Source organism: Phragmites australis, chromosome 2, assembly GCF_958298935.1.
Source record: "Phragmites australis chromosome 2, lpPhrAust1.1, whole genome shotgun sequence".
In the NCBI taxonomy this organism is placed as follows: domain Eukaryota; kingdom Viridiplantae; phylum Streptophyta; class Magnoliopsida; order Poales; family Poaceae; genus Phragmites; species Phragmites australis.
The window spans coordinates 34,221,528-34,246,291 of NC_084922.1; the positions used below are offsets into that span (position 1 = coordinate 34,221,528).

Below are 24,764 nucleotides of genomic sequence, written 5' to 3' on the forward strand. Positions count from 1 at the left end.
GCATTAAATGCTAAAGGACAGGACAATGCCCAATTGAGTCGGTCATGACTTTGTTCACCGGATGGGGTGCCTGGGGAAGAAAAACATTTGAGTAGACAACAATAAATGCGATTAGACGAGTTAGGTAAGGACTGACCTTTGGGACTAGCAAGGACTAGTGGCAAGATCACACAATATCACTAGGAGACAGGTCGCAGGATCGCATAATATCGCAAGGAGGCTTGTCACGCAAGCTTTGCCCTGGTCGTGCGAGTCTCCACCTAGTCACGCAATGGGCCATGGGTCAGGAAATATCTCCTGTCAGCTACCATATGCCTCATGGGTCCTGTCAGTCAGGATGCCCCCTCGCCCAATACTCTAACAGTAGCCCCTAAGCTTCCCCATGGCCGTGGTCAGGTCTGGTTATACCACTTGGGCATCGAGGGAATATAGTCCCTCCAGAGAGTGGTCTTCAACGCCATTAGCTTTCAGAGTTTGACTCTGAAATTCATGTCATGTGGGGAGGTTAAGATTCCTGAGAAAAAGAGAGAGATATTGATTGCAGCTGGGCCCAAGGGACATTCGGTTCCCCATGAGCGCCCCCTTGGATTTCGAGCAGTTCTGATGCTGCACCGGTTGAGGTTCTTCAGTACTTCCTAGAGTGAGGTGTCATGATGGGATGTGTATAGAAAACTAAGGTGTTGGTGCCTAGACGCTATCACGCATGCACGGGTTTGACTAGGGTGTGGCCATGAGCCCCTCAGGGTAGTAAATGAAAGGATCAGAGACATTTACCACTGTGATTCTGCCTTCCACCCCAGGCGTGAATCAATGGCTGGCCGGGCTATAAAAAGCAGGAGTTTACCTAGCTAGCCATTCATCGAGGCTTTTTACAAGGCAAGAAGGCAACTCTTCCTATGGATCATGGCATCCTCCTCTCATTATTCGTCGGGAAGGTCGATGATTTTGGAGGATTTGGCAAGGGCCGAGTCACCTATGATGCCAGTTCCGCTTGCTACAGTGCCCCCTTGGGGTAGACAATCTCAAGGTCCTGCTTGTAGAGTTGGAGCCGGCCACCATCGTACTTCCCTCACTATAGAGAGGGTCTCCCCTGCCACTCCCGCTCGAGCGGTTGCTCCAATCGAGGTTACCGACATCTCGGACGAGGAGAAGGAGATTGACTACGACCTTCTGAAGAAGGAGACTGACGAAGAGGAGAAGACGGAGGAAGAGTAGAAGGAGGGTCATCCAGGTTCGTTAGCACTAGTCAGTAGCTCCAGTAGGGTCTTCACACCAGCTACCCAACTCGACCCATACACAGGCCATCGTTCGATTCCCGGGGCAACCGGCTGTTATCCCAAGGAATAGTATAAGAGGTTCCTCGACTCGTTCAAGGGCAAGTAGGGGTCCGCATACTTCTGAACTCTTGAAGGTGGTGGATCTTCACTACTTGTAAGAGTTAGGAGGATCCTTTCGGTCCACCTTGCGCTAGCCACGTTAGTCAAAAGGGAAAGAAAAAATATGTAATAGGATAGTAAGTTCGATCGAATGTATTCGATCCGCATGTATCTATCTTATTTTTGAAAGAAAATACTAGGGTCTTATGATGTCCACCCTTGTTCCGGCCCTTTTTGAAAGCCTCGTTGATGGTCGGTAAGCCACGCAGGAATCCCGTGGTTTTTGGACCGTCTGGTTTGAACCACTATTCAAAGTGTTTAGAGAGTTTTCCCTATGTTGTCATGGCGAGTAGGCTCTGATTGTTCCGCCCTAGTCGTTAGTTAGGCTTTCGAAGCACAGGATATCGCTTAGCATGACAAGTCCCTCGGTGGCGAACAACGTCTAACTCAAGCGGGGACTTATGGCCTTGTGGTTGTTATCCTGAGCCGTTCACACCTTTGACAGTGTGCAAGTAATGATCCCACATTGTTCTAGAGCTCTCGGCCATCTAGTCGTTTTAAATTCCTAGTCATTAGGTCCCGTAGTGGCCGTCGAGCATTGTCATGTGTTTTGGTCGGAGAGCCAATCTGGCAGGGATCTGACATTGGTCGTAAAATCCTACAAAAACAGAGAGTCTGGTCTTTTAAACTTAAAAACTTATAAATCATATTTCACGCTCGTCCGGAATGTTCTACAAAATAGAGAAACATGCCTGTCTCCAAGCAACCCTACACATAGAACTTGCATAACATGGCGCTGTTTCAGGAGCTGTGCAATTCACGGTCGTCCAACATGGCTAGCTTTATTGCACCAGGTCGGGTGACATCGACTACTTTGTACAGCCCTTCCCACTGGGAGGAGAGTTTATTCCGACCGGCTTTATTCTGAATATGCCTAAGGACAAGATCGCCTACGACCAGTCTCTACTCCCACACCTTACGGTTGTGATAGCGTTTGAGGCTTTGTTGATATCGGGTAGCTCAAATTAGAGCACGCTTGCGAAACTCTTCGATCAGATTTACATCATCATCTCATCGCACCACTTGATCGTCGTCCAAGTAGTTGGCCACTCAAGGCAACTAAACAGCGATCTTGGAGGAAAGCATTGCCTCTGCACCAAAAACAAGGAAGAAAGGGGTTACAGATGTAGCCTTACTAGGAGTCGTTCGCAACGACCAAAGTATTGTGGGTAGTTTGTCCACCCAGTGTCCTGAATAGCTTTTAAGCTGATCAAAGACCCGGGTTTTGATCCCTTGCAATATCATCCTATTTGCCATTTTGACTTGTCCGGTGCTCTATGGGTCTACCACCGACACATAGCAAACTTTGGTTCTGATCTCTTCGCAGTAGTCCTGGAAAGCATTACTGACAAACTAAGTCTTATTGTTCGTAACTATATGATTTGGACTGCCAAAGCGCACAACCAGCCTTCATATGAACTTAATCGATGCTACGGCGGTGATCTTCCTGATGGGCTCGGCCTCTATCTACTTGGTGAAATTGTCCATTGCCACGAACAGGAATTCAAAACTGTCTAGGGCTTTAAGGAAAGATCCCACAATATCGAGCCCCAGATAGCGAAAGGCCAAGAGAGTGGTATAGTTTGTAGTGCTTAGGCTGGTAGGTTGGTTTGTCGGCCATGGTACTGACATTACTCGCACCGTTTCACCAGCTCGCAAGTATCCTGGAGGGCAGTGGGCTAATAAAATCCTTGCCATAACACTTTTTCAATCAGAGTACGGTACGAAGCGTGGCTACCACATATGTCTTTGTGGATAACAGAGAGCATTGTGCTCCCTCTTCCTGAGTGATGCATTTCAGTAAAAGGCAGTTGCTCCCCCGGTGGTAAAGGTGTCTCTCTACCAGGGAGGATCTGCGAGCTTACCGTGAGACATTTTCTGTTGACGTGTCATCGTCAGGGATTGCTCAATTCTGAAGGTAGTTTGTGATCTGATCTATCCAGGTCGTATCCGAATCGAGTAGGGCGACCACATGATGGTCACCCAAGGTTGATAGCACTGAAGGAGGCGTTGCCTCCAAAGGTGTTACCTCTGGTGCTCTCTTTCCAAGCGGATCATCCCCTTCACCTTGGCTCGAGAGCGTGGTGGATGGTCGTGTGAGTCTTTCTTCAAAAATTTCAACCAGGACAGGTTCGCGAGAAGCTAGACGAGCTAACTCATCGGCTAGGAAGTTGTCCTTGCGAGAGACTTGCTTGACTTCAAAACCGAAAAAGCATCACTCCAGTCTTCTCATTTCGGCGAGGTATGCTATCATTATTGGATCTGATCACTGAAACTCCTTATGCACTTGGTTAACAACCAGCAGTGAGTCCCCTATTGTTGACAGGAGTTTAATCCCAAGTGTGGAGACTGCTCGCATTCCAGACAAGAGGCCATCATATTCCGTAATATTGTTAGTGGCTAAAAAATATAATTGAACTACATACCTGAGGATGTCGCCTGTTGGTGAGGTCAGGACCACTCCAGCCCCCGCTCCCTTCAACATGAATGATCCATCAAAGTGCATGGTCCAGTGCTTGTCTGCCTCTAGTCATTATATCTGCTCGGGCTCAAAGAAAGATCACTCAGCCATAAAATCGACCAGTGCTTGGGACTTGATAGCCGTTCGGGGGACAAACTGAAGATCGAACTCCCCAAGCTCTACTATCCACTTTGTTGTTCTTCCCGTTGCATCCCTATCGTGTAGAATTTCTCTAATTAGGGAGCGAGGAGATTACCTTGATTTTATGGGCCTGGAAATAGTGCAAGAGCTTGCGACAAGCCATCAGAATGGTGTATAGCAGCTTTTGAGTCTATGGGTGTTGAGTCTTCATGTCGTATAGGACCTCACTGACATAGTACACTGGTCGCTGAAGACATTATCGCTCGACACACAGTACTATGCTCATGACCTATGGGGTAGCTGCAACATAGAGCAAGAGCTTCTCGTTTGGTCGAGGTGCGGTCAGTATGGGAGGGGAGGAGAGGTACCTTTTTAGATCTTGGAGGGTCATTTCTACTTCTAGGATCCAACGGAAGTGGTCACTCCTCTTCAAGAGTTTGAAGAGCGGCAACCCCCTCTCTCCTAGCCTTGAGATGAATATGCTCAATACTGCCATATATCCTGTTAGTTTATGGACTTCTTTTAGCCTGGTCGGGGATTTCATCTGGTCGATGGCTCTGATCTTGTCAGGTTTTGCCTCCATTCCTTGATTGGAAACGAGGAACCCGAGCAACTTCCCCGATGGAATGTGGACTTCTTAGAGTTTAGCTTCATGTGGTACTTCCGAAGGTTGTCAAACGTTTCCTGAAGGTCCGCGACCAGGTCATCCCGGGTTCTACTTTTCATGACCACATCATCGACATACACCTCGATGTTTCTACCGAGCTATGGTCGAAAAATGACCTGAATACAACACTGGTAAGTGGCACCGGCACTTTTTAAACCAATAGGTATTTTTACATAGCAAAAGACCCTAAAGGGTGTTACAAAAGCAGTCTTCTCCTCATCTTTCCTATAAATTCTAATCTGGTGGTACCCAAAACGGGCATCTAAGAAGCTTAGGAGATCACTGCCAGCGATTGAGTCAACAAGCTAATCGATCTGAGGTAGATGGAAGAGATCTTTCGGGCATGCCTTGTTGAAGTAAGTGAAATTGACTCACATCCTTCACTTACCATTGTATTTTTGGACCATGACTGGGTTAGCCAGCCACTCTAGGTAATGTATTTCTCGGATGAAGCCTGCTTCTAGGAGCTTGTCGATCTCCTCACGAAGTGCTTCCTTTCGGTTGGCTGTGAACCGACAAACCATTTATTTGACTGGTCGCGTGTCAGTTCGTATTGAAAACTTGTACTCGATCATGTCCCTAGGAACTCCGGGTATATCAGACGATCTACAAGAAAAGACGTTCACATTCGCCCTGAGGAAAGTGATGAGCATGAGTTCCTATTTGGGGTCCATCCTGACCTCTATTTGGATCGTCCTGGATGAGTCGAAGTCATCGAGGCATACTACCTTGAGCCACTCATCCTGGCTGGCAGCAACATGGACCTTCATTGGGCGACTACTAGGTGTAGCGTTCTCCGGCTACGACCAGGGAGTTAGCTCGACCATGTTGAGGCTCCTCTTATTGCAGTTCAAGGCCGTCTTTGCGTTGCCAAAGATGGTGATGGCCCCGGTCGAACTGGAGATCTTGATCGCCTGATACGCGTAGTGGGCGATGGCCATGAAATGGGCCATCATTGGTCGCCCCAGGATCACGTTATAAGAGGTCCTGAAGTCCACCACATCAAACAGGACCTTTTTAGTCTTGAAGTTGCTCGGCAAGCCGAAAGTGATGGGAAGTTCGACCTGCCCTAAGGGTTTAGCCGAAGAGCCCAGGGTAATATCAAAGAAGAGGGGAGATGGTTTCAATGTGCACCTTGGGATTTGTAGGGCGTACAACGCGTCGGTGAAGAGGAGGTTGAAGGAGCTCCCTCCATTGATCAGCACGTGACCCAGTCGGATGTTTTGAATGGTGGGTTTGACCACAATAGGGTAGTGGCCAGGTTACTTGACACTCGTGGGGTGGTCGACCTGACTGAAGGTAAGTGGCACCTCTGACCACTTCATACATGGGCTTGGGTCTGGCGTGGTCGCCCACACTTCTCGGACCACCGACTTGTATTCCCTATTTGAGGAATATATCCGGCACCCCTGAAGATGTGGTGGACCATGTGATCGGTCTGCTAGTACCCTAGTGTCGAATAGTTGGGGTTGGCCCCATCCTCGTCATGCCTGGATTTATGCTCTCCAAGTTCCTTGTCGATGATGCCCTGCATAACCTTACACTCAGTCAGGTCATGGGTATCTGTGCGGTGGATCTGGCAGTAGCCACAACGCTTCTTCCCCTTCTTTTTTCTCAAAGCGCTGACGTGGTTGGCCAGTCTACTCAACTGCCATGACGTTAGATGGTCCTTCCTTGTGTTTGTTCCTCTTTTTCTCCTTCCGGCTGACCCCTTTGGAGGAGGCGGGATGGTTGGAGGTCGGCCATGACCTAGCATCAATTTGATCCTCTTGGGCCTCAGCGGCCTGTGCACACTTGTCTATGAGCTCAAAGAGCTCGGTAGTGCTTCAAATTTGCTTTGTGGCTAGCTTCTCAACCATCTTTTGGTCTCTGATCCCTCTCTTGAATGCTATGACCATGGATTCACACGTGATCTTTATAATGGTATTTTGGCGCTCGATGAAGCGTCAGATGAAGTCTCGCAATGACTCACCTTTTCGCTACTTGACCTAGTACAGGTCGTACTCGACCTCGAGTTGGGCATAGATCCCCTGGAAGTTGGTGATAAACTGGTTGCACAGATCCTCCCAGGAGTGAACCGACTCACGGGGGAGGTTCATAAGCTAGGACCAGGCTAAACCTATCAAGGCGGTCGGGAAGTAGTTGGTCATGACTTTCCCATGGCCTCCCAGGGCCTGCACCATGGTGGTGTAGATCTACAAGAACTCCTCAGGGTTGATTGGGCCATCATACTTTCAGCTAGGACTGGCCGGTTCTTGTCCGGTCAATGCACATCTAGTAACCGGGCTGATAGGGTGTTACACCCCGTTCTGCAATGGGGAGTCACCCGTTGATGGGTGATGGCGCGTGCTCAGGAAGAGAGACGATGGTCACATGGTCCTAGGGGTGAGATGGAGGAATCGGACGCCTCCCTGCGTAGGGGAGGTGAGTGGTAGGGCTGCTTGCCCTTTTCTTGCTCTCGCTGGGCCCGATCCTCCTGCTCTCAGGTGGCTAACTGGCTCTGGATCACGCCGTGGAGGTTGCGTTGGCATAGAGAGTCACATAGGTTAGAGGGTTGTCTATCCCGATGCGACATGGGTCTCTTGGCTCTCCCCGTTACCGAGAGAGGACAAGATCTTAAATGCCATGAGGCCTACCACGAGTCTCGACAGACGTGGTGTTTGCCGCCGCAGTTTAGCGTCGGACAATCTCAACTAGGGGGGCGAGATCATGCAACCATGGTGCTAGTGGAGAACCCTCTGGTACTGCTATCGATGGGTGACTAAGAAGCATTCGTATGGTGCAAATTCTGTGCAGACATCATGGCCTCATAGTCAAGCTATCGAGGGCAAAGTGGCGACACATCACGAGGGGGGAGCCCCCAGCACTTGTGCGGCAGGACAGCCTTGGTGACGACACTACCAAAGACCGCGTCATCTACGGCAGCTCCTTTGGGCGACGTTGTGGTGGTTGCGGCTATGTCAGAGTGTCCCTGTGTTCGGTACCGGTCTGGTTCCCCTCTGGGCGTGTGGCCTGGGGATCATTGCTAGCATCCGGAACACGAGAGCCTCTGCTACACCCCGTTGCATGAACTATCATGAAAACTTCATGTTGAGCCTTGGAGCCTTCGGACTCTGATTCGGTGTCCCATACCTGGAGCACACTAGCTCATCTGGGTCGTATCCCATGACGAATACCTCGCAGTGACTAGGGTCTTCGGAACGGGACTCAACTGTTGCAATGGATCAGCCATAGGTAGCCCAATCTAACATTCAACACCTACCAAAACGCAAAAACGTGCGCCCCTACCTAGCACGTCAACTATCGAGGGTTAATCCCTAACAATAATTCTGGGGTATACCGGTCGAGGGGCGTGTTAACAACGCTTGCGGTGTATGTGTGTTTGCGTGTGTGATGAACTCAAGAACACATGAGTTATCCAGGTTCAGACCTCCTGAAGGATAACAGCCCTACGTCCTGTGTATTTTGTTATCAAAGTTTATGAACTGATTATAGATGAGTTTTCACAAGTCATCCTTCTCTGTTCCTCTACAAATCGGGTCCTACTCTCTTTATATACTAGAGAGAAGGAGAACTTACAGGTAGGCACTGTTTAGCAGACCTATGACTGACTAGATATTCTACTCTAGGATCATCATCATAGAGAACCGGGTGATCCCAACTTGCTCTAAGAGCTACGCGTGCCCGTCCCATCCGTGGAACACCTCCCTTTGTGGACCCTGGACGTCGGGCATGTCCCATTGCCGTGTGCCGCAAGATCGTCTACCAAATGGTCATATTCCCTGCTCTCTGCATGTCTACCTGCAAAATCGTCCACTTGCCTGGTCGTCCTGCAGACCCTATCCTATCTGTCATGCGGCGCCACGTCGGCCCGCAAAGCCTCATCCCGTAGCATTAAATTTAATGCTACGGGATGGGGCAATACCCAACTGCGTCAACCATGATTTTGTTCACTGGATAGGTTGTCTGGCGAAGAAAAATACTTGAGTAGACAATAATAAATACGATTAGACGGGTTAAGCAAGGACTGGCCCTGCGACCAGTAAGGACTGGTTGCGGGATCGCACAATATCACTAGGAGACTGGTCTCGGGATCGCATAATATCACAAGGAGGCTGGTTGCGTAAGACTTGCCCTGGTGGTGCGAGTCTCCACCTGGTGGCGAATAGGCAATGGGTCAGGAAATATCTCCTATCGGCTGCCATATGCCTCGTGGGTCCCCTCAGTCAAGATGCCCCCTCACCCAATACTTCGACAGGAGGGCCGACCTCCTCTGTGCCATGATACAATTTTGCAATACTAGAATTTGATTAACTTTATATTTTGCAATCATTAGAAATATAGCAATTAGAATTAATTTGATAGTTATAGGAAAGTAGTAAAATATGGATGAGATAAATATAAGGGGTCAAATTTAGGAGACCGGTTAGAATGCATAGAGAAATAGAAGATCAGTCTGGATAGAGAGAACCCCTATATAAAGATATAGAAGTCAAATATAGGAGACCGGTTGGAAATGCTCTAATGCCCATGGCTCAGACCAAATATAATCTCATTGGGAATTGCTCCATCCGGTTATAAATGCACCTTTGATAACTATTCTTATTGTAAAATTTTGGACAATGATATCATCTTCAAAATATAGCTTTGACAATTATTTTTATTGGAATATACTTATAAAAAATCTGATACAGTTACAAAATATGGAACTTCATTTCAGAACAAATGTTTGCGTTTGATTTTAAAACTACATATTTTGATAAAAAAAAATTATCCATAGTCAAAGTTTCAAAAAATTAACCGAAAACCTGCCCAAAACGTCATGTCCTTGTTTGTGCAAGGTGTATTAAGAAACCAAACAGTATTTCATCTAGCATTTTCTTTGGGAATTTTCAGCCGAAAAACTTAGGTTAGTTCTACCCCGAAAAGCCCAATGTCATATGTAGGAAAATTATTTCTCTTTCTCTCACTTATGCGCCCTGTGTGTGTCGCCATCTTCCACCTCTCTCGTCACTGTCGAATCTCTCAAATCCCATAGCGGTTGAATGGATGTTAACCTACCAAGGAAGTCAACCGGATGATCGTGAGAAGCACAACCAATCCGTACGAGAGGACGTCCTTGTCATCAAAGAGCTTAGGGAAATGGCGTACGTATTAACTATTTTCTTACAAATACTCTAGAAGTAACTGTGCTTAGCAGCTAGCTTAGGTGAGTATGAGTTGATGATCAAATCTACAAGAGAGTGCCCTCCGTATAATAACAGCAACACAACAAGCCTCTACTTTCCCCGTACTACAGTAATGAGAGGCAACTGAGCGATGAATCTAGCACCTGTGTTGAATTCGTTGCTTACCCCTCCTCTCCAGCGGCCTTGCCGGCACTGAAGTGGGAGGGAAAGCGGGTTCTGCTGTCTATTATGTATATTTTAGGTCTAATTCGTAGATCTTGGTAGGAATTAGGTGCTAGGTTAAGGCTTTCCATGGCGGCTCTTTCGCATGGGATTTTTGGTGTCTTCACCATTGGGTCTAGTGGCGGCGTATGCTATGATGGCGGTGCAGTGAAGCTTTTGTTCCTCCAGTGTGCCTCCGGCGCCGGTGACTTCATCACCGACATCTCCGAAAGACCTAGGAGGTTACTATTTCCCTACCTCATTGCAGAAGGGTGGGAAACTTCGATTTCCCCTGTGATGGGCATGAATTTCGGGTTGCCGATGTTCTCGGCAGCAGCGGAACTACTTTCTAACCGCCGGCTTTGTGGCTGGCGGAGTCGGATGTTTTCTTCCTCTCCCTTCCTTGCCGAGGTGATGGTCGATGGCCTTTCTTCAGAATCAATGTGCCTCGGATGGGCTGAGGTGTTAGCTTTTGCGGTAGATCTAAAGTGTTGATGTCCCTTGTCGAGGTGGGAGATGGACCTGGTCTGATTCCGGTATTTGGCAGGAGTGGCCGGCAATGGTGACGATGACGGGAGCATCCTAGATGTTGTGTGTGTTAATTTTTGTTGTACCATGGTGTTCTTTGTAAAATGGTGGGGATGTAATGTGCTTCCTTTTCAATATTATTCCCCCATTTCGCAGAGAGAGAGAGAGATAGCCCTCCATATATTTTTCAGTCATAGCTGGAATCATGGTCTTTTATATATTTAGCATAACTTTAGTTTTGGTTTTCCTACACAGTACATGATATATACTTACTGATGATTTGTTTCACTAACATGTTCATAAATACTTATCCAGCAAGCTTGCATGTTCATTTTGCTTTTGGCGAGGCAGGAAGCTCGCATGTTCGTTAATCCTGTAAGCTACTAAGTGTAATCCACTAACTCGCTTTATATAAACCTAAATTGCACAGTGTAATCTACTACTCACTGCATCAATGCAAGTTATATAAACCTAAATTGTACAATATAATGTACACAAAAAGTCAAAAAAGAGTTACACTTACGACACGCCTTTGGCTGTAGTCTAATATGCAATCAGTCTTATATACAGTGTACATATATACAACAACTATGACGACATGATTCATCAGCAACCTGATATTTCTAGTGCATGATGACCCAGCAATGAGCTGAAATGGTGAATCACCCCCGCGCAATTTCCCGCTGATAGGACCGGCAGCGCACGCAACGATAGCGCCACGTTCCCATAAAATTTTCGTCGCCCAACCACCGTGAGCGTCGCGCGAGACCTCACCTGCCTAGCTTTTCTGGGGGTTTTAATCAACTCCTGCCAACCAAATTCGTCCATATATAATAGGCTCGTTGCACGCCAGAGTCCAAACAAGGAGACGAAGAAGAAGAACCTAGCTAATCGAGTACTGATATATTGGATGCTTCGCTCGATCGCTTCTTAATTAATAATTTGGTTAATGGGCCGATAACTGATTGGATGCAAGTGGCAGTAGTGTATTTGTTGCACGGAACACTATGCTCATCGCAATGAGCTATCTGTATTCGGCACAGTAATCTTAGTGTCAACTAGGCAAAAGCGATATTCTCTTCGCCAGATAGCTTTTTGCGGAATAATGGAGTCTCTCCTCGATCAGCAGCCAACTTGGTGTTTTAGTATTGAAGATTCTCCAGACGCATTGGAAGGCTTTGCTTGCAGTTTTGACAGCCTAGCCAATGACCTCAACTGTTTAACAAACTACGCACAAAGCTAATCTTTTCTGACTGATAAAATAAGGTTCAGCACTCAACAGCCTCTAGAACGAAGTGGAACAAAGTTAAGTGAAATCAGGTAGTCTTTAATCAGTTGTATGTCCACTTTGCAAGTCTTGTGTGTCAACCATTGCTAAGGGGAAAAAATGATTGTTTATTTGCAGGCCCTTTTATCGGGCTGCTGAAATAATACATCAAGAATGTATGGCTACTAATGGAGCCAAATGTCCATGCACTTCCATGGAGACCATGGTTAGCATTTTTTTTTTGTCATTATCTATCTCTCCTGTTAAATGTTAAAATAAACTGCGACACGAGTATATATAGATCATTATGCTCCGTGTATAAAGCGCTGAAAATGCATTGGTAAACGTGGCACAAAGTACACAGACGAACTGACAATAATTGCCCCATAATGGCCACTAATTAGAATCGCACAATGGAAAAGGGACATAGCAATGCTCGTAGCCACGGGAATCGCACAAGAAAAGAAAGTAGAATTGCACCACAATGAGCAAGAACCAAAGGCTAATACTTATCTACATCGATCTCGAAAAGAAAGCGCTTTCCATATAACTGAGTAGCGATCAAGTACATGAGACTCCACCCGTCACCCTGGAGCATCAGCACGAGAGACAGCTCGACGCATCATCGGTCAGATCAAGCCAAGCCAAGCTCTAACTTTTGCCTCAGGGCTTGCAGGTACGATCCGATCGATCCCAAGCTGCAGATACGGTCTGTCTGATGCAGGAGTATAATACTGGCGCATTACTTGGTTCAATATGATACATGTCACGGTCTAACTGCGCAAACAATACAGCAATTTGGCATATGCTCATCCCAACGACAGGGCATCTCTTTTCCGCGAAAGCGAGATGAGCGCTGGAACCGATTGGAGGAATGAGCGCAGATAGCAATCATGGCGGGAGTAGTTGGTCAGAGAAACAGCCGAATATTCACTCACTCTACTCTCGGAGACAGGAAAACGAACGAGCACGATGACGACGGACATGTAGCGTGTTAATTGTTTAGAGAGTAATAATCGGGGCCAAAAAAAAGGACCCTTATGTCGTCTGCAGATGGCACCTAATTTGGGGCCCTAAAATATGTGATCCGTTGCATAGTCTAATGGGTGAGCGGGTGATCGAGAATCTTATGCGCTGGGAGTAAACAAGGGCGCCACTACATGTGATATGAATTGTGCGAAAGCTGGGGGCTAATCCTATCCTAAATTCCTGCCCGGATAGGATTAGCTCTTGCACGCGAGTTCTTAATTTGATGCACTCGTGCTGGCGTACGGTCTCTGAATCACCATGGCTTTAGCATCATGCCAGATAATCGGCACGGTGGACACTGAATTTCAGCTAGGATTTTGTTGGCACTTGGAGTGGCAGGAGTAGATCGATTTGTCACGCAGTATGGATCTTAGCATGTGGATGTGATTACTCTAGACTACAGTGGAGAACATCATCATTGATAGATTGCACATGCTCCAACTGTGGTTTAGTGGATGCAGAGTCGACCAATCAGCTCTACATGCGTGCTCTGATGAGATAAGAGCCCTCGCGTTGGTGGTGTAAACCGCGGACCGGAGGCAAGCATATATAGTGCGCCAGACGCCGTGACCCAACCCCTCGTCCGCGGCACGCGCGATCCAGCCCATACAAGCACGTCGGCCCACCGCGTGCCGAGCAGCGCGGTTCAGGCCCATCCAATAACGCGCGACGAACTCGTGCGCCGAAGAGACGCCACGCCCAACACCTGACCGGGCCGTGCGGTGCGGTGCGGGCGTGCGGCCTCACAAAAACTAGCCCCACTCGGCGCAGATTTTCTTTATTTTTACATTTTCTAATATTAATATTTAAATAAATAGATTTCGATAGAAAAAATTGCTTATCCTAAAAGGAAAGATAAAAAAATTGCAGTACTGCAACTCTTTCAAGAAAACGATAAACATATCATAATAACACGAGCATTTTAAACCCATAATTTACCGTCTTTATATTTTTACCATCCTATGACAGAGCTTATCCTGACAGGACAGATAAGCTACACCTGAGCGCACCGCACCATCCTTTACGAGAGCGGTTAGGCCCTTGCCCACTGCCAGGCGGGCTTCCTCAACCCCCGAACGCCCTAACCAATCCCGGCGTTTTTTTATTTTTATATTTTTTATTAAAAATTTAAATAAATAGATTCCTCGCAGGAGAAATTGTAAAACTAGACGTCTGCAGTCCTCTCAGGAGGTTAGCCCCCTTGCCGCTCTCTCAGGGGGTGGTTAGAGCCTTTTTTCCCTAAAAATGTAATTTTTGTGTAATTCAAGAAATAAAAAAGGGCTTTAAGAAAATTTAGAATTTTAATTTGGAGTTGGTTATGTAATAGTCGGAGAATAAAAAATCAGTAATTAGCACTCGCAGTATTTTACGTGAGTATGGGGTGCGAACGACGACAAATATAGTATTAAACATAGGGTGAAAATATTATAATACACTGTAACCGCGACGACACGATGAGAAAATAAAGGTGGCATGTACGGTTCGCACTAAAGACCTACTTATTAGTGCGCCGATCCTAATCATAACATGCCTTAGGGAGGAAAAGTATATCAGGTTACATTAGATACTCTCTACTGAGTGCATCTAGGATACTTTCCCTTTCGGAGGGTATCGGGACCTGCCGCCTTAGCACGGGGGCTCTCTCCCGCTTCCTTTCCCTCTCAGCCTCCCGAGCCTGAGCCACGGTACGGTCGTGCGCCGCCTTCCTCATGCGCTCTTCTTCCTCCCGCTTGAGGCGAAGTTCCTCTTGTTGTTGCTCGTACTTCCGATGTGCGTACGCTTCCCTTCTCCACCTCATGTTCATGTCGACACACTGCTTCTGTGCGTCATTTTGCTCATTGTCAAGCCATTGACTAAAATCACAGAGCAATGGAGGGGACTAAACAAATAGAACAAGATGAGCGGTTAGTAAAACAGGGTGCAAAATCGGAAGAGATGAGGCTGAAATCTGTTGTCGTACCAGTCGATAACCAGTTGTTGCATGTTGAGGCTTGTCATACTCGTAGTTGGCACACATGAAGAAGCGCAGCCCATAGGTGTATGAGATGTCCTGCGACTCGCGGAGCTTACAAAGATCACCACATAAGCACATTGGTGGTTCGAAACCTTCAGGTATGGTAGTCCCCCAATGTTTCTTTGGTGAGCTTGATGGAGCTGAGGAAGATATTGCACTTGAGAGATCTGAGAAATGAGTGGTGCATCAACGTAAGGAGGTTCGGCTATTTATAATTGGGGGAGGCAGGAGCATTGGATTCGCTCTTGAAGAAAGGAGTGAGTGCAGGGGTGTAGCTGGTGGCAGGAGCATCGGATTCCATCTTGAAAAATGGGAAAGTTGTGTCATTGATCATGGTCAGAGATTTCACATTTATTGGTATCCATGTTGTAATTTATTGTTTGGAAAAAGCTGGGTAGTGTTGTCACTTCTTGTTTAAAGCCTGCGCAAGGAGGCATGTGTTGTCAAGTCATGGTTAAAGTTCCGTAGTGTGGTCACTTCTTCATTAAAGTAACACTCCCAACAGAGGAAGCGAGGTCGTCCTGCGTGGGCTGTGTCCGGAGGGGAGCACTAGGTACCTAGGACTGCTGGAGGACGTCGTAGTCAGGTGTGCCCCCGAAGAAGTCATGAACGAGGTCGTATGCGGCGTCCGAGCCAGCCTCATCCTCCTGACTAACGAATATTGTTGAATATTGTTCGAAATTAAAATTCGTACCAAGTTGCTCCGAGCCTCCATAACGTTGTAAAAGGGGTCGTGTGGGTGCCGACACGGATGAACGACGGTGCACATCTGACCGCTGAGACGACTCGGCGTGGACACCACTGGACCTAGGAGGCACCCCTGCTACATCTGTGGTAGATCGGCAGGAGGTTAGCTTTAAGGCGCGCGCGGTCTTGTCGAAAACCTACTTGATGAAGCTTGCAACATCCGACGCACTGAGGTGCTGCCCTTGCCGGAGGCGATCCATGGCACCAGCTGCATCCCTATGTACATCATAAATGATATATGCCTGCGGATACGAACAAGAATAAACAATTACAATATATGGTTTTGTTTGTTGAGTATGGACTACTGACTTGAAAGAAAAACTTACCGCTAGTGCAGCGTCCTCGTCCCAATTCATCGGGTATGTCTCCGTTGTCGACGCGATGTGGGGCCGGACACCCTCAGGGGTGTAGGTGACACGTGTGCGTGTACGTAGAATGTACCACTGTAGGTACTCGTTGAAGTTCCGCTCGTTGTGGGAACGGGCCTCCTCCACGACATTCTGTGGCGCTTGGGCCCATGTTGCCACGTAAGGGGCCAAGCGTTCTGCCCAGAGGTTGCCAGCTGGCTGGCCTTTTTCGTGTGTACCTGCATTTGAACCACGGTAAATATAAGACACAGTAAAACGAAGGTTACAAAAACTGTAATTTTGCATAATACTTGTGGACGTGCACGGGGACGGTACGTGTCGGAGGATTAACTCCTGTCGCAGGGATCCCGAGAGACCCCTTTTTAGAGATTCGGCAGGGCGGATGATACTGAATAAGTTTATCGGAGAAATGAATGAGAGTAAATGCAACGGACGGTGGTGGGGGATGATGACCTAGTGCAAAAAGAAGTAAATGCACCGGAGTTTAGACAGGTTCGGGCCGCACGGGGGCGTAATACCCTACTCCTGTATGGATGCAATAACTGTCCTGAGGGAGATCCCTCAAAGATGTAGCTGGTTACAAGAAATATGATCTAACTAAGAGCTTGAAGCTCCCTCTTACTTTTCTAGAACTACGCTCTGGTCTTGTGCTTTGTGTTCGTCTATGGTTCGGTCTCTGATGCTTGGACGCTTGTTGCTCTTGTTCGGGTCGGGTCTCATTTGGCCTCTGGTTCTCTCTTTGTTGTCTATCCTTCTTTCTTTTGCTTGTGGCTCGTGGCTCCTTTCTTTGTTCCTCTGTGCTACCGGCTCTTTTAAGCACTTGCCGGCTACGACATGCCCCGAACGGGAAGGAGGGGGGCACAAGTTCCAAGACGCCATCACTGGAAAAGGCGTCATCATTTCTTTTGGGCGAAGTGACCGGAGGGAGGAAAAACGCCGCCCGTCCGGTCACCTATCACTGTGAACGCCCTAGCAACGGGCGCTATGGAGAGGGCCCACCGGGCAGCCGCAGAGCAACCCGGCGTGCCCGTCCTGTCTTGTTCCTCTGCCACAGCAGGGCGGCAGACGGAACGCAATCCTTGCGATGGTACGGGTGATACGGGACGGGACCCGTGCAATTAATACCCCCACGCCCCTCTACCAAAGCATGGCAGGAACTGACGCTGCGGCGGGAGCAGTTGGATGTGTCAGGCCATGCACGCTCATTAAATGCGGCCTCGGACCTCTGTTTGGCGGACACCTCATCAGTGGGCCCCTCGGGGGCCTCTCTGGGTTGTCGGGGAACCGAGTGCTTGGGGAAACTGTTCACCTCCCCGAGCACTCTCTCCCGGGAATACCTATCTTTGTCTTCGGGGTACCGGGTGCTTGGGGGTACTGTTCACCTCCCCGAGCACTCTTGCATGATCCTTCGTGGAACCGAATGCTCGGGGACCGCCAAGTGCAGCCCCGAGCACTCTTTGTGTGGAACCTCAGGGAACCGAGCGCTCGGGGGCTGCTGCTCGTACCCCAGAGCACTCTCTCCTGAAACTTTAGCTCTTCTGGTCATCGGGGGACTAGGGTGCTCGGGGGTGACCTGGCACCGGCCCGAGCACTTTCCTTCCCGGTACTTAGACTCCGCGGATCATCGGGGAACTGGGGTGCTCGGGGACCAATGACTGTGGCCCCGAGCACCTTCTCCCGGGACTCGAACTCTCCTTACCCCGCGGGAGAGACCTCGCGGGATGGCGACACGTGACGGATGGCTGGCCTGGCCTCGGGACTCAGGGACCCCCGGTTCTTGATACACCGACAGTACGGATGTGGACGAGAGGGAATGCCTGGTGACGACCAAACTGCCGCATGACGTGGTGCGGTGAGTATTCTTCGACGTAGATGTCGAAGACAAGCGGCGCCTTCGTGAGCCAGTAAGCCTCGTCGTGGATACACAACGGTGACAAACCCAATCCTGCACGCCCTTGCACGGCCAAGATGTTGTAAGGCTCCCATACCACGTCGTCCGGATTTAGCCTGTCGAACTGGGTATGAAAATGCTCGTAAGCGCTGCGAGGCTGCTCATGCGGCTAGTGTGGCTGCATGACAAACATCGTTACAAATTGTTAGAGGGAAAAAGAGCACGAATCAAAGTGTTAATATGAAATACGTACCCGACGACGGCACCACATCGAGGCCATAGTAGGCGCGTCCTCGTCCGGCTCGCCGTACCATTCTTCGGGGTACAGGGAGCGGTCCACCATTGGCCTGCCTATGGCGAAACGCTCGTATGACCACAGCTGCGGAAGAAGTGGACACCCGGCAAAAGTGGCTAGTGGCTCTTTCTTCGCGCACGCGTCGCAGAGCGCCCGATATGTCGCAGCAAGGACAGCAGATGCCCAACTGAACTACGGTACCTCTTCCCCATCAGCATCCGCTATCAACCTGGCGTACGGCATAAGCGTCCTCGCAACCAGGTGCCCTTTGTACTTCCCAGTCAGGAATGTTCCATCTAGGCATATGATGGGTCGGCAATATCAAAATGCTTTGATAGTTGCAGCAAATGCAAAGAAAGCACACTGCAACACTCTTTTCCTGCTGTACTCCGCATCAGTAGAGGGGTAATGCTTGATATCATAGTAGCTGTCTGGGTTTCTTCCACAAATTGTGGCTAATTGACGAGGTAGATTGTGATATGAATCTTCATATGTTCCAAACCTCATCTCAATAGCCTTTTGTTTCGCCCTCCATGCCTTCACATAGTTTATTGTGTACTGGAACCTTTGCTTAATAGTACGGATTATTGATCGTGGCTCATACCTTAGGTTGTCCACAATCTCCTCGTACATAACATTTGCAATGAAGGCAGATGACAGGTTTCTGTGGGCGAACTCTATTTCCTCAATGTGATAATTATGTTCCTTAACTATTGAGCACTGTCAGTAGTCTACCCATTTCCCTCTAAATACGTGCACCCGCCAAGGACACTGCGGCACCAAACACTTCACATCGTACTCCCTTTTACTGGATTTAACAACCTTGAATTGCCTCCGAAGAGACAACGACCAGAATTTTACTGCATCAATAACTGTCTCCTTTGTATGGTACATAGCACCCTGTGACACCTCGTTCTCATAGTACTACCACGGTGTCCGGTCAGCCTCGCTAACCACCAACTTCGAAAATTCATGATCCCTCCACTCTGCAGGAACTGGAGCATCACTCTCCTCGTTAGACGAATCCCCATTGGCAAGGCCTTTCTCCAACTCTTCATCCTCCAAATCCATATCTTCAATGATGCTAGGGATGTGCTCCCCTTCATCAGCTACACCCATCGGTTGCAGCTCTGGAATATCACCAACATCCTCCCTGGACCCGACATTAGCCACCTCTGATTTATCTTCCACTGCCTCACTTGGTCCTGCTACTGCTTCCGCATAGTTCACCTCAGTTTGATCTTTCAGGTACGCCTCAGCTAACAAAGCCAGCGGCAGGCCACGTTCACAAGATATATCTACATATTGCCTCCAACTTGACGTGGCTTCGATGGGAATAAGCTCACCAAAGTATCCATGACTAGCACGGCTGATGGCAGCTTTCAACTTTAGTTCATGTTGCTGCGGATCCAGTTGGAAAAACCGCATGAGCCATTTGCATACACCCACAATGGTCCTCTCATTAGCTTTACTAAGACCCTTCATGACATGACGAAATCCAGACAGATCTACACCGTTAGCATCGTACCTAATTTCACCCTCACCATAATATATCTGAAAAATTAATTTATCTGTTATCCCTGAAAATACCCATAAACATAACCAATGTTAAGACCAACAAACTATATTTCTAATTATCGGATAAAATAATTTCTAAATGCTACATCCTAGGTTCGCAAATTATCATATACTGCTACCTCTTACGTCGCACATTACAACCCTAATATAGTAAAAATAATATACTAAAAATATTATTCTATATTTCACTGCTATCGTACAATTTTCTAAGTAAATTTGATAATTTTCTAAACCCTAAGTCGTACATGTCTAAAACCTATATCATATACTACTATTGCACTAATTAACAACAATAAAAAGAAAAAAACTTACCCAAAAATAATCTTCAAATCCACGACTCAAATGCAGCAGGGCTTCGCCGGGCTCTCTTCCTCCCCTCTCCTCTCCTCTCTTCTCCTCCATCTTCTCAACTTTTTCTTTTTTCTGAATAAAATGACATTTTAGGCTAATTTCCCCCCTTTTATAGAAGAGGTCGGGTGTGGAGGGGGGGCAGCCAAGCGCGGCGGGCAGAAGGTCCCTTACCGTCCCCTGAGAGGGCGGTAAGGACCCCTACACACCCCCTCAGGAGACGGTAAGGAAGGGGGCTCGGGCGGGTAGGCAGTACCCACCCTCTGAGGGGGCGGTAACCGCCCCCTGAGAGTGTGGGAGGCCTAACCGCTCTCTCAGAGAGATGCAGACGTCTAGTTTTGCAATTTCTTCTACGGAGAATCTATTTATTTAAGTTTTTAATAAAAAAAATATATATATATATATATAACTCACCAATCCCACTCGGCGCGGCCGCGCGCACCGACGTGAGCGGAGGCCCACGCCACGCGCGCCGAAACGTCCGAGAAGCCAAAAGCCCACCGCCAACGCCAACCCAGGGCAGCACGGCACCGGCCTCCAGAGTCCAGACTCCTTCCTCTCGGGCCGTTTCCGCCTATCTTCCCCGCCCCCCCCCCCCCCCACTCCCCGCCTCTCCGTCCGCCGGTCGCGAGCCGCGCGACCCATCTCGCGCGTCCACCTTCGAGGTGGCCGTCGAGGAGCAGGACTCGACGCCGGAGTCGCCGGCGCCGCCCGAGGAGGATGCCTACGACTACGACGGCGGCGGCCCGCGCGCCGTGCCGCGGCAGCGGCCTTTGTCTGTTGCCGCGGCCCCTGCGTCGCTCCCCGGGGCCGCGGCCAGGGCCAAGGGGCCGGTCCAGAAGGAGCAGGATGACGACGGCGAGGAACACATGGAGGTCGACCTCGAGAAGCTCCCCTCCAGTACCGGCGACCCCGACAAGCTCGCCAAGATGAAGTTAGTGCCTGATTATGCGTTCCCTGTTGTTTGGCTTATTTGTGGTTGAAATTCATTGGTTTTCATATTCCTAGTTGATTTCTTTGATAAATGTATGCGTTTGTGGATCAGCAAATCAGCGAACCCTAATTCTGCCTATGCTGATGGTTACCATTACAAAGCAAATATATGCATGTAATCCAGATGCTTGGTCGAATTTACTAAGTTAACGTCATTCACCGTCAATTTTTGTATAGTGTTTGTTCAAAGATAGACTTGTATAACTGATGATCTGCGAATTGGAAAGTGATGTTTATCCTGACTTGTGCTATGTAGTGTCAGATACAGTTTGTTTTCCTTTCTTTTTTTCTGCGCGAGGATTTATATCGACCTTAGATGGAAGGGCTTATAGTCTACTATAGATACCAAATTTTATGTATGTTCTGACTGTCTCCTTTGTCAGTGCTATACTGTCCCAATTTACAGAAGAGTAGATGAACCGGTATGAGTCGCACGTTTCGGAGATCTGGATTCCAAATCTAACATGAAAAGGGTATGACCTCATCACTTGCATTAAAATTAACTTATTCATAGAAATTGATTAATTTGTTCTGATGCATCATCCATATTTCATATTTATCTCAATGTGCCTCACCTTTTTCAATTTGTTAGGGAATATGTGCTTATAGTGTGGATATTTGGCCTTCTTGATCTTTAGTGTACTATTCACATAAACACATTGTTGTGGAATCTTAGGTCTTATACTGACAGACTACTAAAGCATATATCTTATTTTTGCCCTGCTATGGAAAAAGAATTCTTAGCTATATGTCTTGTATGAAGCATGCCTAGATGTCATTATATGCTACATGTCTTTATCTTGGAAAGTCTAGATAAGAATGCCACTTGTAGTTGTTTTTTTCCTTGTTTGGGAACTTGATTTCGTCTTCATGATTACTCTTCTTGAAAATTTTAAAAAGCTTGGAAAATTTATGATCATAGCGATTTATGGGCAGGATAGAAGGCTTATGGTAGCATCCTCTCAAGAGTTCATTTTATTTTCTTGATATAATGAGTAAATAAGGATAAGGTGGCAGGGACAAGTGTTTTCATGTGTTTGCTCTCTGGGTATTCAAATTGGTCTGTGGCCAGATTCTGGAGTTGATCCATTGTGTTTACTTGCAGCTGTTAGTGGGCATCACCGGAAGTCAAAAGATTTCTATCCCTAACGTCAATTGTGGTATCAGGAATAGCAAAAATGTTTGTTGGCGAGTTGATTGAAACAGGCAAGTTTTATAGTAGTTCTATGTTTATTTTGTTCCTTCGGAATTTTATCAGATATTATGTCAATCTATGAGATATTTTGTATTTATGTGAGCATGATAGGCAAAGTGCCCAAACTTGTTCTTATTTACCCATTTTTATGTTTTTAGTTTGGCTTCTGTAGTTTTATCTGTCCAACTGTCCATTTCTGCTGCCCAACTCATGATATCGTATGAAAACACGGGCTCTTTGTTAATAAACTTTTTGCCAGGCTGACATCTTTGACCTCATCCTTGACCATTGCGTTGTTTAACAATTTGATTGTGTATTGCAGCCAGAATAGTTATGACTGAGAGGGAGGATTCTGGACCCATTATGCTCTTCCGCTAGAACAGAAGCATCTCCATTGATCCAAGCCCGGATTTAGATGCCTCTTTCTGCCAAACACACAGTTGTGGAAATTTGGCCGTGCTCTTTCTGTGTGCTCCCACACCCCTGTTCGTTCGCCTTCACACCAAAACTCGATTAGGGGAAACAAAGAACAATAGTAAGTGCAGGCTCATGCACTGTAAGACGAATCGTGCAAAGTGTTGCGTATAAAGTAAAACGCTGGTCATGAGGTATTGTTCGGGCTAACAATTTGTACTGCGTCGTGTGACTGGATCTTCTCATCTTACTTGCGTGTATCGGAGTGCACATCAATGTCGTCTTGGGTTAAGTTCGAAATGAAGCACACGTTTGGTTTGATTGTCAGAGCTGTGATCTGCCAAGTGTATTCCATTTCGTCGTGTTAATTTTTCTTGCTTTGATTTATGCTTGAGTTTAACTCCTGGAGAAGCTGGTGTTGATGATCCACTGGACTCCTTTGCACTATGTTTCCCTTCAATCCTGATAAATTTGGTGGACAGGTAATTCTTTCTGCCTGGCCTTAGAAAAGAATCCAAAGGAAGAGGTCACGGGCTCACGGCAGATCCCAGATCCGCTTGAGATTCTTTCGTTGAGATCAAGGCAGATCCGCGGGCGCGTGGCGCTTGCCAGAACAGAATCGACCGACACTTACGCCTGTTGTTCCATTTGGAGATCCTCTTTGTGGCATGCCCAGTCCAGGCAGTCCTGCTGCCTCAGTGTACTCTGCAGTATGTACTAGCCAGTACGGATACATGCGTTATGTGACATCCATGAGCGTGTGCACGAATGCAAGAGAGCTCACGGGAGTGATCGGACGCTTCAAAATACTAGCTGTTAGACGAAGCAACGGAAGCAGTGATGCACGGTTCTCGCAGAGAAACATTCAACTAGGCATACTTGGCCTGTGACTGCTGCTCAGCTTGGGATGCCTTAGAATTGCCCAAGTCCAATGATTAGGAGAAGAAACAGGCAACAAACGGAGCGCAATATGCGGAGAACCTGCGGGCTCTGGCCGGACTTCCCCACGGATCTCGGATTAATAGACTCGTCCTCCCTCCGCGATCATTTCTTGCTGAGCCAAGCAAATCCTGCACAGAAAATTTTTGTCGCAACCATGCATGTACCTTGTCCCCTACTCGGCTGCTTCAAGAAATTCTTAAGAGACAGGGAAAGGGGCAGGTGAAGAGTCTGAGCCTCCGAGGACTATCCTCCTATGATGACCTCGCAGAAGGAAAAGGGATTTTACTCCTACAGTCGTAGACCAACTCCTTTGGACCATGACAAAGCGAACACAAGGATCCAAGAACCAGAGAGGCACTGTGGCCACGAGGAATCAAGAAACTGACGAGTGGCCACTGCTACCGCTTGCTCCATTTCGCAGTGACAAGGGGAGGGGAAAGGCGTGTGCAAATGCAATACGAGCACCGGAAATTAGGAGAGCTGATCAGCCACCCTCCTCCTGCTTTGATAAAAGCCCAACGCCACGTACTCTCTTCTCGTCCCTATCACTCGCAAGTCGCAACAACCGTTATAGTCACAGAAGGAAGGTCCTAGCAAGAGCATGACGACGAGCTGACGGCCCACAGGTCAAATTTTTTCTTCTTTATTTATTAAGCGAGTTGTTGGGTAAAGAATGAGTAACACGAGGATTACCAGCACCAAAGCTGGCTCTTGCCGAGCCGATTCTTGTATCCTGCGATAGACGCACGTACCCTCTTTACTCATTGCCGGCCGCACTAGGCCGATGCCTACTCCAGTCTGTCTGGACGAATAAAAAGCCAACACGCATGCATTGCGGATTTGCGCCGCGTCGCCGATTGCTGTCTAGACCCGTGTTGCACCAGTATTTTTTTGCTCACGGCACACTAACACGTGCAGCTGCGGCAACTTGTAGTACTTTCCGTGGCTATTTTCTGCTCGACCCAGTAGAGTGAAACCAAGAGATCGAATCAGTTGGCTTCAAGGGCCCCGTGGATCGAGTAAAAAGGGGAGCAAATCGTCGTGCTCCGGACAAGAATGA

The 24,764-nt window shown here is 47.8% G+C and overlaps 1 protein-coding gene across 1 annotated transcript; it reads left to right on the forward strand.

The window, feature by feature from the left end:
- The first annotated feature begins 2,166 nt into the window (after positions 1 to 2,166).
- On the forward strand, positions 2,167 to 23,093 carry LOC133905941 (transcription initiation factor TFIID subunit 11-like). Its single transcript, XM_062347756.1, has 5 exons — positions 2,167 to 2,235; positions 20,679 to 21,094; positions 21,537 to 21,626; positions 22,259 to 22,363; positions 22,675 to 23,093. Exons 1-3 carry the CDS (start codon positions 2,167 to 2,169, stop codon positions 21,565 to 21,567), a joined length of 516 nt encoding a protein of 171 aa, XP_062203740.1. The 3' UTR covers positions 21,568 to 21,626; positions 22,259 to 22,363; positions 22,675 to 23,093.
- The last annotated feature ends 1,671 nt before the right edge of the window (positions 23,094 to 24,764 follow it).

Bases quoted from the DNA above. Each gene is read 5' to 3' on its own strand.
- LOC133905941 (XM_062347756.1), top strand. From the start codon at position 2,167: ATGGCGCTGTTTCAGGAGCTGTGCAATTCACGGTCGTCCAACATGGCT. The intron at 2,236-20,678 runs GTGACATCGACT...ACGCCAACCCAG, and splicing joins GCTTTATTGCACCAGGTCGG to GGCAGCACGGCACCGGCCTC. The intron at 21,095-21,536 runs GTTAGTGCCTGA...CTCCTTTGTCAG, and splicing joins GACAAGCTCGCCAAGATGAA to TGCTATACTGTCCCAATTTA.